This window comes from Ammospiza nelsoni, chromosome 4 (genome assembly GCF_027579445.1).
Source record: "Ammospiza nelsoni isolate bAmmNel1 chromosome 4, bAmmNel1.pri, whole genome shotgun sequence".
Lineage (NCBI taxonomy): Eukaryota > Metazoa > Chordata > Aves > Passeriformes > Passerellidae > Ammospiza > Ammospiza nelsoni.
This window is the reverse complement of record NC_080636.1, coordinates 7677356-7694166: the sequence shown is the minus strand read 5'-3', so window position 1 is coordinate 7694166 and position 16811 is coordinate 7677356. Positions and strand designations below refer to the sequence as shown.

The window sequence follows — 16811 nt, the reverse complement described above, 5'->3', positions numbered from 1 at the left end:
TGAATTCATGTTAATTTTGACATGTGGCTTGATTTTGGGCTGTTTCATGCAGGTGGAGTTCAGCAAAGAACTAAAGGCCAAGGAACTGATGGTTTTTACAGCTTTTATCCTGTTCTGGTTGTCACTCTTGATGACTCACTTCCCCTTTACTTCACATGTTGCTGACCTGCTTTTGATCCATCAGATTTGCTGATGGACCAGCTTTTGTGACATCTCCCAACCTACTCCCCTTCAGTGAGCTGGGTTAGTGTAAGCATGGCAAGGACAGCTCCAGCGAGCTGAGACTGGGGCTCTGTGCAAGAGCAGGATTTGGAGGGAGGCCAGGCGTGAGGTGTGATGCACAAAAGCCTCATCAAGCAGAAATGACCAGGCTGTGTCAAATCATAGAATTGATAAGGCTGGAAAAGGCCTTTAAATCACCACGTGCATTCATGGACACAGCACCACCGCCATGTTCACCATTAAACTGTCTTCAAGTACCACATCCACAAGGTTATTGAGCATTTCCTTGGGTGGTGATGCCTATTTCCCTGGGCAGCCTATGCAATGCTTCACAACTCTTCCCATGAAGAAATTTTCCCTTATATCCAGTCTAAATGCCCAGAGGCACAACTTGAACCACTTTCTTTTTGTGTGATCAAGATGTGTTAGAAGGGGACAGAGCAGGTTAGGGTTTTTCAAGGATGATACAAATATGCTGAAAGTCATTCCTGTCCTCAGAAGGATAATAGCTGCAGCAAGGGGTTGAAATTGGGGGATGGGGGGAAAGAAAGGGAATGATCCTGACCTGCTGTGGCACTTGCTGGAGATGGATCACATGCAGCCTTTGAGACCAGAAAGGCCAGTGTGGTTCTGCCTGACCTGGCTAAGGTAGGCTCTGGATTTCTCAGCTTCTCTTTGGAAAGGCAGTTTAATTTCTAAAATCTTATTTCTGGGCTTTCTGGCAGTTACTGGTTCTAGGAGCTTTTCCATATGTTAACACAGAGGAATTCCAAGGCTGTCTATGCTGTCTCTGTTTTCAGCAAAACCACTTCCACTCTTTAGGCTCCCTCCTGGAGCATTGAGGTGGCAAAGGAATACACAGGGAGGACAGCCCAGCTTGTACTTTCTGTTTGGTGTTTATTCCTCATATGCTGGCCCCCTTTTAGGGCATGGAAAAGTGTGGGATCCCCTTTGAAGGAATGCCAGGGGTAGGAAGGGAGCATTCCCTTGGCAGCTGAGATGTGTAAAGTGAATTAGCTGCCCTAGAACTCCATAGAGGCTGGCTGTGATTCCTCCTACCAAAACAGCAACAAAAATATCCAATAAAACCTTCACCTTTTGAAGGTTTATTTCCAGTAAACAAGTGCCCAGTGCCTTGTTTTGAATTCGGTTGCAAAATTAGGGGAAACTTTTTCTACTCCCATGATATAATATGGAATATAGATCTTAGGAAGGGAGCTGTCATGAGACCAGCAGACATATCTGTTAAGCCTACCTTGTATTTTAGGGAACATTTGGCTGATAAGTGATTTTAACTAGTTTTAGGTTTGAAGACTGTATAAACATTTCCGCAGGTTGGACTCTGATTTTAGCTGATAAGGAGGTATTTGCTGGAAGGAGAGGAAGGAGCATGAAGCTTCCCACAGGAGAAGGATTTTCTAAGTTCATTTTTTCCCCTCTAACGAGCATCTCTCTGATTGAAGTACTAATAACACCAGCAGCTTCTCAACAGCATTATCAAAGACTTATTTGCATTCATTTATGTAGTTGTTTTGTGTGTTGTGTTTGCCATCTTCATCCAGCTGTCCCATTTCATTGGGTTTTTTTACTTTGTTTTCCTGTGCAAAAACCAGCTGAGTGCTTGAAAAGAATTGTAAAGGTCCTGCCCCTTCACCTGTACAAAATCAAAATAAATATTCACATATATATGCACATATCTCCCAGATTTGCTCCCCATGGCCTCGTCCACCCCTCCCTGAAGTGTGGCTGGGAAGTGAAGGAGCAGGATGAGTGTTGGCATCTATGAGTGGCCAGGCTCAAACTGTGACACGAGATTTGGTCATTTCAGGGGAGCAGCCTTGGAGATCCAAATTCATTCACCTCACCAATCCGTCTCCTTCACCCCAAGTGGGTGCCATGGAGATCCAAATTCACCTCAGCAATCCCTCTCCATCACTCCGAGCTGGTGGCCATGGAGATCCAGATTCACCTCACCAATCCCTTCACCCCAAGGTGGTGCCATGGAGATCCAAATTCACTTCACCAATCCCTGCCCTTCACCCTGAACTGGTGGCCCTGGAGACCCAAATTCACCTCACCAATCCCTTCACCCCGAGCTGGTGCCATGGAGATCCAAATTCTCCTCAGCAATTCCTCTCCATCACTTTGAGCTGGTGGCCATGGAGATCCAAATTCACCTCACCAATCCCTCTCCATCACCCCGAGCTGGTGGCTGGGCGCTGCTGGACTCGCAGGAGCCCTGGGCAGCCCGGAGCAGTTGTTAAATAAGGGGGAGCAGACTGGGGCCCCGTGGGGCTGGAGGCATGTGGGCTGCAGATCCGGGGTGCTCAGATCTCTGTTCCCCATTTCAGGCTGCTAACATCCAGCTGAGGCTTTGAATGTGATTTTTGTTAGTTTCTCTCATGCACCAACCCAGTTCTAGGAGCAAGTCAGCTCATTCCCCAGCCCCTCTAAAATTCCAAGGTAGCTATCAGGGACAAGGTAAATGTAAATTTTTAATCTAAACTCATTTACTGTGAATTATTGCTAGAAGTTCATTCATCTCTATCTTGCAGGACACACATACTACCCTGAGAATATAATTTTAAAAGCTTAATAATCTGTTTTAATAGGAAATTGCTTGTAACTTGTTTTGCGAATGTTCACTCAGATTTTAATGGCACAATTTAAAAACTTGCAAATGGAATTTGACCCTTTTTCTACAGAGTGAAATCACCTGAACAAGTGGAATCAAGTAATAAAACTGAACTGTTTGGGTAATGTTCCTTTTCTCATCCACCACCATAAGATTTTTCCTTTATTTTAATTTCCTTCCTAGAAATTGAAAACCATGTAAGACTTATTTGATCAAACCACAGAAACATGTTTTCTTGTTAAGGAAAAAAATTGTCCATGTTATTTTTTTTTAATACATCTTGAAACGCAATATGCTGGCAGTATAGCACAGAACCTAAATAAAAATGATGCCAGGTTTGTGAAATTATACAGAATATTTATTGTTCTGGCCATTAGTTTTATGTGACACATTATTAACTTTTTGAATTTGTCAAGTACAAGCAGCATAAATAGAAATAAAGAGATGAAATAAAAGTGTTTAGGTTGAGCATCACACAATTCAACCTACTTGGGGAAAGTATTTGGCTGTGAAATTGACTCCCAAGGGAACAGGTGCTCTATTCCACATCTGGGTCCCCTAGAAATAGCCCAGACAAATTCCTGGGAAAGGCCCTGTTCATGTGGAGAATCCTGCTGGAGAAGCTGGACTAATGAAATCACCTCATCTGTCTCTTATTGCTTTTAATGTCTATAATGGTTTACTCTTTATGCATGCTAAATACACATCAAAACTCAGAAACAACTGGAATTACTTGGCTTTTAGTGCTGATTTGGGTCAATAAAATCATCTGTGGGAAGCAGCTGAGAGCAGCTATTGCTGCCTCTGGGAACATGGGGCTGTGTCACCACCCTTAAAGCACCACGAGCTGCCTGTTCCCCTGACAGGGCTGCCCACAGCTTCCAGGCCAGCAGGGCTTCACTGGCTTTCTGCTTATTATTTGATATCTAGTTATTGCAGGTCTTGGGGTTTTCCCATCATGTCCATTGATTGCTGCTTTGCTGCAGAGGAGCATGGAAAGCCCCTTGCAGGGAAGGGTTCAGGTGATTCAGTGCAGGAGAGGGGGGACTCTGTCCCTGTGCCCCACCCTCAGGTGAGAACCCATGTACAGAGCTGCCCCAGCCCTGGCTGATGGCAAAGGCAAGGTGGGAATTGTGTCCCTGTGCCCCTCCCTCAGGTGAGAGCCCACCTGCAGAGCTGCCCCAGCCCTGGGGCCAACAGCAGGAGGACGTGGAGCTGCTGCAGAGAGCCCAGAGGAGGCCCCGGAGCTGCTGCAGGGCTGGAGCCCCTCTGCTCTGGAGCCAGGCTGGCAGGGCTGGGAATGTTCCCCTGGAGAAGGGAAGGATCCAGGCAGAGCTCAGAGCCCCTGGCAGGGCCTGCAGGGGCTCCAGGAGAGCTGCAGAGGGACTGGGGACAAGGGACAGAGGGACAGGACACAGGGAATGGCTCCCACTGGGAAAGGGTAGGGCTGGATGGGATGTTGGGAATTGTTCCCTGGGAGGGTGAGCAGGCCCTGGCACAGGTGCCCAGAGCAGCTGTGGCTGCCCCTGGATCCCTGGCAGTGCCCAAGGCCAGACTGGACATTGGGGCTTGGAGCACCTGGGACATTGGGAGGTGTCTCTGCCCATGGCTTTAAGATGAGTTTTAAGGTCCCTTCTAACTCAAAGCACTCTATGTTTCTGTGATCAGCTCCATGAATTTGTCTCTCCAATGTGCTGGAGGCACAGCTGTCCATTTTTCTTTGAGGACCAGAGGTGCCTCAGGGCAGGGCCTGCTGGCTCAGCCAGCTCAGCTCTGCCCATGGCCATTGACTGTGGGCTTTGCCCACCCACTCGAGCTCCAGGGCTTTGTTCTCCCCTCTGTGTCTGCTCCCACCATGGGACTCCGCTGTTCAGGCACCTCTCAAAGCAGTCCTCTGGTGCTGAGTGTCTGAGAGATGCACCTTATTTGAATAGATTTGAATAATGTCTACTTCATTGTGCCATTAGGCCTTCAGTAAAAAAGAATCACTTCTATAATTCAACAATGAGTTTATCAAAACCTCTGAATGGAAGTTGCTGGCAGAGGCAGGCTTTAAGCGTCTGATAGAGGTTGTTACAAAATTTGGAAATACATCTATTTTATGTACCTTTTTAAAGTTTACCCTTAAGAGCCATCTCTCACATCTGAACTCTGCTGTCCATGTTCACTCAAAATCTTGCAGGGGAATGGCTTGGATCTGCAATAAAAGAGGCTGTGGAGCTCTGTCAGGAGAAGTTTAGGTGGAGATAGGAAAGGTTCATCCCCAGATGGTGCTGGCACTGCCCAGGCTCCCCAGGGAATGGGCACAGCCCCGAGGCTGCCAGAGCTCCAGGAGCGTTGGGACAGAGCTCCAGGGATGCCCAGGGGGGATTTTGGGGTGTGTGAGCAGGGACAGGGGCTGGGCTGGCTGATGCCTGTGGGTCCCATTCAACTCAGAGGATTCCATAATCTCTGATAAGAGTGCTCAGAAACCACTTGAGTGGGCAAAGAAAGGAGACCTGAGCTCTTGAGGTCTCCCCACCAAAACTGCCCTTGATGAAGCCAGCCAGCTGCTCCTTAGACCCTCAGTGTCCTGGTGACACCTACCTAGGTCACACCAGGTGACAGGGCAGGGCTGGTGCTGGTGAGGTCTCCAGTCCAGGTCACAGTGAAGCTGCTGGTTGAGATGTCACATTTTCCTCCCTGAGTGCAGAAGCTGGTCCCTGGCTCCAGCGCTGGTTCTGCCTTGCAGAGGGTGCAGCGTGTCCTTCACTCCTGACCTCCCTGCTCAAATTCCAAATTCCTCATTCTGTCACTCAACTCACTCCTGACCTCCCTGCTCAAATTCCACATTCCTCATCCCTCATTGCTCTGAGTCATTCCCTCCCTGCTCTGTCTCTGGCCGTGAGCAGCACTCAGATGCACAATGAGTCACAGTTCAGAAAACAGGTGCCTGAACGGGGGCTGTCAAAAATAAATGTGCAGGACTTGATTCTTTAGGCGAGTTTTTGTTGTTATTAACTGCAGCTTGTCTCAGGAAAAGCTGGATTGATGGACAATAGGCCATTTTTCCCCTTTTAGTTTTAAGATGGAGCTTAGCTGCAGCAAAGTGATGTTGTGCTTAATTCCTTCCAAATTAGTTTGCAACTGCTTGACAGATTTTGGGTGCATCATTATCCTTGCTGTGCATGGTTGAGAGAAATAAGGGTCCCCATGCAGGGAAATATTAACAATATTTTACCAACCCTCATCTCTTTCGGGATTGTTCAGCCTGAAAAATAAAAAGGTTTTGGGTTGACCTAATTGTAGCCTTTCAGTACCTGAAGGGCCCATCAGGAAAGATGGAGAGAGATTTTAAAAGGGCCTGGAGGGACAGGAGCCAGGGAATGGCTCCCACTGCCAGAGGGCAGGGATGGATGGGATATTGGGAATTGGGAATTGTTCCCTGGCAGGGTGGGCAGGTCCTGGCACAGGGTGCCCAGAGCAGCTGTGGCTGCCCCTGGATCCCTGGCAGTGCCCAAGGCCAGGTTGGACATTGGGACTGGGTGCAGCCTGGGACAATGGGAAGTGTCCTTGCTGCCTGCAGGGTATGAGATGAACTTTAAGGTCCCTCCCAATCCAAAGATTCCATGATTCTGGTTGTTTCCTGGGCAGGTTGACAATGGAAGGAAGGAGGCTCAGGGCTACATCCTATCCCAGCTCTCTGTGCTGTGGAACCAGGAGAGCAAAGAGGAGCAAGATGTGTGACCTTGAGGACCAAAATAAAAATTCCATGGAAAGGGAAGATTGTGCCCACAGGGACGCATAATGAGAGTTTCTGCTGCACACTCAGGGTTCATTAGTTGGAAAGGGCAGAGGAGGAGAGAGGGTCTTGCCTGAGGCTGAGAGATGAGCTAAATTCCTCTCCAAGTCCCTTCAGCTCTGTGACTGAGAGCTATATAATGAACAGCTTCTGTTTCTTTCTGTTTTATGACATGCAGGAGACTCAGGGTGATTTGGGTACCACAACAGAGGCCCTGTCAGAGCCTGAAATGCCTCTCTGGTGGTCGAAAACGAGGAGCAGAGAGGGGCACTTGGAGAACTGGAGGAGGCAGTACTTGTGTTCAGGGAAGGAATTCAGAGTATTGCTCTTCCAGTTGATCCAAAAGAGGGCTGAGATCCAAAAGAGGGCTGAGCTGTAAAGCAGGTTAAAGCCCAGGGAGAGGGTTAAGGCACAGAAGAACATGAGGCAGATGAATAAATTGAATTGTGAACGATTTGAGGTTAAAAGAAAGTTTCTGGTGGCAGAATGGTTAAAACTCTGCCACCACTCTCTGGTGAGATCCAGACCAGGGGATCTGGAAAGGTCTCCCAGAGGTGATGGCACAGGCTGAAAGTATAACTGCTCCTAAAGCAGAGAATTGTGCTTTTATGTGCTATTGCCTGTGTTAGTGGAGGGCTGGATTTGGTGACCCCTGGGATGGATTTTCCAGCCTCCTGTTTCTGCAGGTTGGCTGGAGGATGATGAATGTGTCACTGAGCATCCTCATGGGTTGGGAGGGACTCTAAAGGTCACCTTCCATCCATGGTCTACCATGGGCAGGAACACCTCCCACTGTCCCAGGCTGCTCCCAGCCCCAGTGTCCAACCTGGCCTTGGGCACTGCCAGGGATCCAGGGGCAGCCACAGCAAATCTGGGAATTCCAGCCCAGCCCCTGCCCACCCTCCCAGCCAGCAATTCCTTGCCAAGATCCCAGCCCAATCTCCCCTTTCCCAGTGGGAGCCATTCCCTGTGTCCTGTCCCTGCAGGCCTTGTCCCCAGTCCCTCTCCAGCTCTCCTGGAGCCCCTCCAGGCCCTGCCAGGGGCTCTGAGCTCTGCCTGGAGCCTTCCCTTCTCCGGGGGAACATTCCCAGCTCTGCCAGCCTGGCTCCAGAGCAGAGGGGCTCCAGCCCTGCAGCAGCTCCATGGCCGTTAATCCATTGAAAACAAATACATTAAAAAGTATTAAAAAATACAGTCTATTATTCAGTTGCTCCTTCACTGTCTTCCCTCCATCACTTCTCTGTGTGGTCCTTGCTGCCCATTCTGCTCAATGCTGAGGGTGAGCACAAGAGCTCTCTGTAACCCCAGTGCCATCCTTCAAGCTCTGGAATTCAGCAGAACTGCTTCATTAACAGTAGAATAAGTAAAATACTTGAGTCTGTCCAAAAGAAAGTCAGCTTTGTGCTGGGTTCTTGCTCCCCCCATGAGGCAGAGGTCCGTGGGCTCTATTCCTGCAGTTCCTTCTCCAAGCTCCCTCCATTGCCTCTGGCAGTTGAGTCTCTGGGTTCCAGCACCAGGGTGTGCTTGTTTCCTTCTGGGAAAAGCTTTACTCTGAGTTGAGTCCCTTTGTTGGGGGTGGGGAGGTGAAGAATCCTGCTGTCATAAAGCAGGCAGGCAGCAGCTTCCATCATCCAGCCTGTGCAGCATGTATTTATCTGCCTGGCACAGACCAGCAAACACTGCTGCAATCGTTGCAGTAAATGGGAGATATGGAAAGTTTTAAGTTTCATTTTGCTTGCTGTTGTCTCCTTTTGTCTTTTTTATTGAGCAGCAGTAATTTAACAGCATGTTTGACTCCTGTTCAGGCTTTTTCATGGCTTGCATTGCATTGAGTTTCTGTTGAATATTTGAGTGCTATGATGTAGTTTGATGCCTGTTGGAAAAAGAACTAATTATTTCATTAACAGCCGAGTGGAATTTGTCCATACTAAACAAGAAAACAGAAAGCACTGAGTGTATTGGGTAAAATAGTGTTTCTCAGCATTTTTAGCTGGTGTGGAACAAAAGAAGAAACTCTCCTAAACCTGCACTCATTGGTGAACACTTGCATGCTAATCTGACTGTTATTGCAGCCCACAGTAGCACTGATCCTGTGTACCTGTGTGTGGGGTTGGGGCCCAGCTGAGAACATACTTTAATTTCTGGGCTGGGCTGTTGCATTTTGGCTTTCTAATGACATACTGAAGCTGGCTGTTGATCATTCAGGTAAAATCTTCACAAGAGTGCAGTGGGAGGTGGTCACAGACACTGAGGGTCAGCAAGGGATCCAGTCCTCTGCTCCTCCAGGGAGAAAGCTGTCTGTCTATTATACATTAGAATCACAGATGGAAGGGGCCCTTAAAGCCCATCTAATTCCCCCTGCTATGGACAAGGACACCTTCCACTAGACCAGGTTGCTTCAAGCTCCATCCAGCCTGGCCTTGAAGACTTATTTTTGTTCTTGGGAAAATGTTCTTTACTGTGTTAATGCACAGAGTGCTGTTGAGGGGGTACATGGACTTAAATTGTAGAAATAGAATTTGGAGTATCGAGTGGCCGTGGTGGTGCGTGCTGATATCAGTGACAGGCTGCTGATGGGGTCGATGGAACAAACCCTCAGTCCTGTTGATTACATAAGCTGCTCCTTTGTTATTGAATTTAGGGAGAAATATAAGCCTTGTGTAGTGCTGGACTTTTTAATAGCCTGATTTTTATTAAGTGAATGTGTTTTCTTGTGATGACTCGTGTTTTGATTGTTGCTGACAGTGGTTTTAGCTTTGCTGGCTGTGTGCTGGAAATCTGCCCAGCACAGCAGTGTGGTTCATGGTGGTTCATGCCCTGGGGCTTGTAGGAGCTGGAGGAGTGATGCTGGGGGAGGAGGGAGGGTGTAACACGCTGTTTAACATTTGTTTTCCCCCGCTGTTTCCCCTGCTGCAGACTGTACCAAAGCCCATCGCGCTGGAGCCCTGCTTTGGGAACAAAGCAGCCGTTCTCTCCGTCTTCGTGAGGCTGCCTCGAGGGCTCGGGGGTATTCCACCACCAGGACAGTCAGGTGAGCATTGCTGTTGTCTCTGGTGCCTTGGCATTAACTCTGGACTCCTTCCCCAGCCTTACAGTTCACCTTTCCTGGTCCCACAGAAGCTGCTGTAGCCACAATTCAGCTTGGGATGTGCTCGAGGTTTTTTAGGCTCCCTGGTCTGGGCCCTGCTGGCTCCCAACATGAGTTCTGAGTTAATTACTAAGGTCAATTGATAGATGAACATATGATATTGGACTATGCTTTAATTAACAGCTGGGTGGGGGAAAGAGGGATCAGGTACAGCCATGTTTGCAGTAGTTACTTGTGAAGGTAACTTGTCACTTGGCCTATCCAATTTAGTTCCCAACTCCATTTGCAGGGGAACATCAACTCACAGAATCATGGAAAGATTTGAGTTTGAAGGGACCTTAAAGATCATCCAGTTCCACCCCCTGCCATGGGCAGGGACACCTTCCTCTATCCCAGGTTGCTGCAAACCACAGAGCAGCCACAGAGCAACTTGTGCCAGGGCCTCTCCCACCTCACAGGGAAGAATATCCCATCTAACCGTGTCTGCTATCAGTCTGAAACCATTCCCCCTTGTCCTGTCACTACAAGTCCTTTCAGAGCATCTCTGCCCTCCTCTTAGGAGCTCTGGACAAAGAGCTTTTCCCCACCCAGCCTTGTTCTCAACCCCTTCAGACCCAAACCTGGTGTCAGGGCACTTGGTCATCATCTCCTGGGCAGTGTGTGATTTAACTGGGGTTCCCCAGTGCCCAGTGAGCTTGATGAAGCAAAGGCTTTGGAAAAAGAGTTAGCAGGGTTTGAATTGGATGGTTTGGTGTTGAGCTGGGTCCCAGATCTGGTTTGTCTGTGAATAGAGCAGGGAGGCCCTGGTACAGGGCACCCAGAGCAGCTGTGGCTGCCCCATCTCTAGAATCTTCCAGGCCAGGCTGGACAGGGCTTGGAGCACCCTGGGATAGTGGGAGGTGTCCCTGCCCATGGCAGGGGGTGGAACTGGATGGGCTTTAGGGTGCCTTTGAACCCAAACCATTCCATGACTCCCTGATCTGCCATGAGGAGGTTGCAGAGGTGATGTATCCATGGGAAGGGCAGTGAACCTCGGTCCACTTTTGCTTTCAGGTTTATTGTAGTCCATCTACTGATGCAGGGAAAGACACCTTCAATGTTAAGGATTGAGGTTTCCACATTTAGAGTTTTACATCCACTAATACCCACCCTTATTGCTTCTTTTCCTCCTGCTGTTGCTTCTAATTAAACATGCAGTATTTCAGCTCCTTTCAGAATATTGGCTGGAGTTTAATTCTTGGGCCACAACACTTTTCTAGTTTATTAAAAAATTCTACACCCTTTGTGGCCTGGAGGGGTTTTCTGAGCTCTTTCTGCAGGTTTGTTGCTGTGGCTGTTGTGTGATGTGTTTTCTGTGCCAGGTCTCGCCGTGGCCAGCGCTCTGGTGGACATTTCACAACAGATGCCAATTGCCTACAAAGAGAAGTCGGGCGCCGTCCGGAATCGGAAGCAGCAGCCCCCTGCACAGCCAGGAACCTGTATTTGATGCATGGACATCAGAAACTGTCTAGGGTTTTAAACACAATGAAAAAGTAATACCAAGGAGGAGGAAGATTTCCAAGTCGTGTCCCAAGAGACTAGAAGCACCCGGAAAAAACCACAACTTCCTTGAACCCAGTTTTTTTCTCTCATCTACGTGCTAGTTGGCTTTATTTGACAACTGCTCCACTTAAGTTTTACTGACACATGGCTTCAGATTGCTCCTTTGTTTTCTTCAAGTTTAAAGCAGAATGGTTTCGTTGCAGGTGCGGTGAGGTTCGGCGCCGCCACTCCTGGTCAGTGTAAATACAACAGTAGTCCAATGAATGACACTCAGGTTTCTACATGGAAAGTGCTTTGTAGTTCATGTATTTATCAAACTGTACAAAAAGAAAAAGATCCAGTGTTTACAGGTGTCAGCTCTCAACACATAAACACTACTATTAATCTTCAAAGCATCTTCATTCTTTGTTTTCATTTAATATTTAATTGTTCCCTCATTATTTCAGTGGAACTCTCTTCCAGGCACAGCCTTTTTGTAGTCATCATGGTCCAGGAATGCAAAAGCTGGGATGGTTTAAAGGTTGATGTTGCTCAGACCACATAAAATAACTGGAAAGTTGGATATTGCTTTGGAAAGACTCAGTGTTTACATAGTCTTAACCTGCTTGGAGTACACCACACACAAGTGCCTAGACGTGAACAGATCTAGGGAGTGAGGAGACTGCTACACACGCTGCTTTTTAACATAACTAAATTCCTTTGAAGGTATGTATACTCACATCTAGAGTCACCCAAGGCACTCTGTGTCCTCTGTCCCATGCAGTCAGAGGAAAATTGCATTTTCCTGACCAACCAAATACTCACCCAGGTGCAAATACCTGCAAGGCACGTAGAGTTTCAGTATCCCATAAGAAAACTCCCGGTTTCACCAGCATTTTCATAGAAGCAGTCTGTGTTCCAGGTCAGACACATCACATTTTTCTGACTTTGGCCTCTTTCCTCCCCCTTCCCTCCTACCATCCTCTGGATGAGAGCTGAGCTTGGAGGCATTGCTCCCCAGTGGTTGTGGTTTGCTCCATCTTCTTACAGGGTGTAAAAAGCAACGCTCCAGGTGCCAGGGCACTTGAGGATGAAGTTAAAAAAGAACTTCAAATAAAAATCAGGCAGAGCAGCTTTGTTTTGCCACACGTTTGAGTTCTCCACAATGACATCCTGGTATTTCCTGTGTAGCTTGAGCTCTGTTAGAGGTTGAAGAAGTCGCTGGTTGGTGAAAGGATGAGACTTGCAAACAGCAAAGAGAAGGTTTGGTGTTTAAGGGGTGCATCAAACCACCTGAACTGCTCTGCCAAGCTGGGATTGTGGTTTGAGGCTCCAGGTTGGACTGGGGCACCCATCTGTGTGTGGTGGTGTCCAGTGTGTCCCCACAGGGCCTGGGGGGGCTGCAGTGGTGGGAAGGTGTCAGTGAAGGCTCCAAATGAGGGCTGTGATTATGGCTCTGACAGTCATCGTGGGTCACCCAGGTCACTGAGCTGCTGTGGAGGACATCTGATATTTAATAATGGAGAAGTAACACATGAAGGGAAGTGCTCTTGGGTCTGGCCAGGCAGCACCTTTCCAAACTGAAACCCAAATAACTGCTCCTGTTTTGTGCGTGTTCTGGTGATCAGTCACGTGTCAGCCGTTCATTTCTGGGGTGTTTTTTTCCTAACCATGTATTTTGAAGAAGCTCTTTGGAGCCTGGCAGCATTGCAATAAAGAGGTGAATTGCTGTGTGTGTCCAGACAGTGGTGATGGGAACAGCCTGATGGCTTAAGGACTGTGGTGGATGATAATTCTGATTTAATGTGTCATTCAACAAGTGCAATGGGACTGCAAAAAATATTGGGACTGCAGAAAAATATTGGGAAAAATGCATTATATATAAAAATATATATAGATGCATCTGTTTCTAAACTAGAAGTTTCAGTGCTCTGTGGGAAGAAGGAATTATGATCAGAAAAGGGTTGAGATTTGTCTTAGAATGAAGGGATTTAGGCAATTTAAGTTTTACCTGATGCACAGATTACCTCAGACAGATTCATCTCCTGATAATATTTTCTAACTTGCTCAGTGATAGGGTTAATCTGAACTGGAGAAATAAGACTGGACTAAAATCCCTCCCCTGTTACTGTGTATTTTCAGCCACGATGCACATCCTGATGTTTGCAGATTTCTTCTTGCTGTTTTTGGGAGGAGAGCTGCCAGCCCAGATGGTGAAAGCCCCTGTGCTTGGATTTCCCTCTTCAGGACAGCTCTTGGGCAGGTGCTTAAAGTTGTTGGGTTTTCCTGATCACAAACAGCTTTCAGGACTGTAGGCCTGGAGGGGTGACAGATTTTTACATTAATAAAAAGACAAAAATACAGAGTTTGGGACGTTTTCTCAGTCCTGGAGAGCTGGGCTGTCTGGTCTGCAAAGCCTGCAGTGTGCCAGGAGTGTGGCCAAAATGAGGTGTCAGATACTGAAAAAATGAGCAAAAACGATCAAAGTCAAGGTGTATCAGAACCAAAAAAATGTGAATAGAGCAACAAGAGTTACTTACATAACTAAAAGGACCTGGCTCCTTTAGGATGTAGCTCTACCCTGCATCTGATCTCTATCCTGATGAGGGAGAAGAGAATTCTCATACATAGCTCTGCTGCAGTTTCATCCCAGCTTAGAGGTAAACAGGGAAAAACATGGGAAAGGCTCGGGGAAGGAGGAATTGCTGGCAGTTTATCACCAGGCCAGTATCAGAAGTGAAGGAATTTTGGGTTTATTTTATTTGGAGGAGAGATGGGGGAGAAAGAACAACCTTATTTCATGGGAGAATCTGTAAATAAATGACAAATGGCACACAGATTTTGCACTTGTACATAAACTCTACAGTAACGTGCAGAACATGGAGAGATTTAAAGTGTACATAAACCAGAAAAAATATTGAATGTATTTTTGATGATTTTAAATTATGTATGAGTTTTGTCTTAATAACTCCTTCATCTGATCAGTAGTAGATAACTTTCCAGAGCTTTAAACACCAGATTATATCGTGATATCTTGCAAAGCAGGGATGTGTAACTTGACTTTTGTGTGTTCAAATGTATTTCACTTAAATGTAGAAACCAAGTTAAATAATGGTTTTTCCATTTGAAAGGGGGAAAAGCAACATTTGGATACAAGTAATAAAGGTCCTTAAAGTGGTCACTACATGGAGGATTAAATCAGTAGTTTAAGGCCTTTGTTACTAAAATTGTGGCAGTGTTTCCATTCAAAATCACTATTTTCAGGTGTTTATGACTGGCTGAAAATTCAGCATTTGACATCTCGGACCTCAGAAGATTTTCATTCTCTGAGAGGAGCCTCTAAAAAAATTAGAAATGAAATTTCAGAACTGTTGGGGCCCTTTTCTTCGAGAAAACAATGGTGCCAGTGGATCTCCAAATAACACCTTTTTTTTTAAATTCACCATTTTCCATGGTTTTTAGCCCAGAATTTTCTCTGGGCAGGTGTAGCATGACCTTGAAACTCTCTGGCTCAATATTTTGGATACAAGAATATTTATGAGACACAACTTTTCAGTTGTTACTATCACTTTCCCTGGGCTTAAAACGCACTGTAGTGAAATTACCAAAATAAAGCTACTTATGATGGGAAATGCCTGTGATGAACATCAAGCCATGGCATGTAATGTCCCAAATTCAGTGGTGTGGAGCCATGGACAGCCTCTCCTGGCAGATCCACCCTCCTGAGGGTGCTTTGTGTCCTCCTTGGAGAGTGCCCAGGAGCTCCAGCTCTTGCAGGAACGTGCCCCAGGTGCCCAGGCCCTGCTGGGCTTTGTGGGGTGCTGCAAATGGCACTGAGCCTGCTGGGTGTTTGTGGGGTGCTGGGCTTTGTGGGGTGCTGCAAATGGCACTGAGCCTGCTGGCCCTGCAGGAGCTGAAAGGAGCCTTTGAGGCTGAAACCAAACCTGGGGCCTTTTCCATACCCCTGGGGCCTTCTCCATACCCCTGGGGCTCCAGTGCCATGGGGTGGGCTGCCCCCCTTCCTTTGCTGCTCCAGCTGTTCCAGCTGCTTTTCCTTCTCCAGGAGACCCTGAGCTGGGGACAGGCACCAGCTGCATCCAGAGCCCTCAGCCCCTTCCCACAGGAAGCTGGGATTTATTGATAATTGCTGGGATTTATTGATATTAACTGGGATTTATTGATAATTACTGGGATTTATTGATATTACCTGGGATTTATTGATATTAAGCTCTGTGTAAGACAGCAGCCAGCAGGCTCTGCGTGCCCAGGGCAGCCCCTGAGCCCCTCCCGGGTTTCTCCATCTGGGAACACCCAGGGGAGGAGAAGGGGCTGCCCTGGCAGAGCCCCTGGAGCTGCAGGACAGGGGACAGGGCTGGGCTGGGCTGGGACGGGAGGGAGGGAAGGGATGGCTCGGGGTGTGCGCCTCAGTTTTGGGTGTGTTCTTTGCAATTTTAGACAAATTCCTGCTTTTTCTGTTGGTAGCTGCTGAAACAAGCTGAGTTTCCATGGCAGGACTACTACAGTATGTGTATCTGCTGATTTTCTCTGCATCAGGGCAGGTTTTATTCAGTCTGTTTCTTTGTTCACACAGACGATTTGTGTGCGTCTTCCAGGTACTAGAACTCTTTAGACATCTCCTCTCCATTTAGTATTGATTCCACAAACCTCACCAGTAGAAAAAAAGAGAAAAATAACAATTGTTGCAGAGTGTATCACATGTCAGTCCATTTAAAAAAAAAAAGAAAAAAAGAAAAAAAAAAGAGTTTTATATTACTCTGAAATTTGTGCACAATAAATGTTCTTTAAACTAAGATCCTTGAATTAATTGTATTCTGGATTTTTTTCCCTCTTTGTTCTGTAATTATTTATGATTCTTATCTGTGTTCAGACTTGAGCTTAGTTTGTTAATATGTATAATTTAGCATTTATTGCATTCATATGTAAATAGGAGCAAGTATTGTAAACTATTTCATGGCTGGGGTTGTGGGTGTTATACATACACACATTTAGGATTGCAGTTTTTGGTATAATTTTTTGTATTGTAAAATAACAGCTAATTTAAAGCCGGAAGGAGAAAATTCTTGGGAGGTCTGTGCATTTTAAATACAAATGTGAAGTACATGTATATAAATAAAGGTAAATAATGCAAATCTTTCCTCTGAAATAAAAAGTAGATGATCTGGTTAAAATTTCCCTCTTATATATTTTCTTAGGGGGGTGGGGGGGATAATTCAAAGTGTTTTGAAGGCTTCTGGCTGAGGTGAAGGTGAGTTTCTGTTCTGCTAGGGGGGTGTCAGTGGGCTCCTGGCAGGTGCTGGATTTGGGAGGAGAAAGGAAGGACGTGTCCTCTGGATGGGGGATGGATGGATGTAATTCAAAGAGTTAAATCTGTAGATTTTAAAGACAGAGACAGTCATTAAATAGGTTCCATTCCTACCCTCAGGTTCACTTTCCCCCAGGTGCCCTCAGGGGGAAGAACCTTTCCTGACCTCCAGCCTGACCCTGCTCCAGGCGTTCCCTGTCACAGAGAGCAGAAATCAGAGCTGCCCCTCCTGACATAACCC

General features: G+C 46.9%; 1 protein-coding gene across 1 annotated transcript in view; it reads left to right on the top strand.

Annotated features, from left to right (window-relative positions):
* ATRN (attractin) overlaps nucleotides 1-14428 on the top strand; it is a 147682-nt gene extending 133254 nt beyond the window's left edge. The window contains exons 28-29 of the mRNA XM_059470115.1: nucleotides 9555-9669; nucleotides 11088-14428. Of these exons, the coding sequence (XP_059326098.1) occupies nucleotides 9555-9669; nucleotides 11088-11212 (240 nt within the window). The 3' untranslated portion in view covers nucleotides 11213-14428. The remainder of the gene's footprint in view (nucleotides 1-9554; nucleotides 9670-11087) is intronic.
* Nucleotides 14429-16811: the final 2383 nt, after the last annotated feature.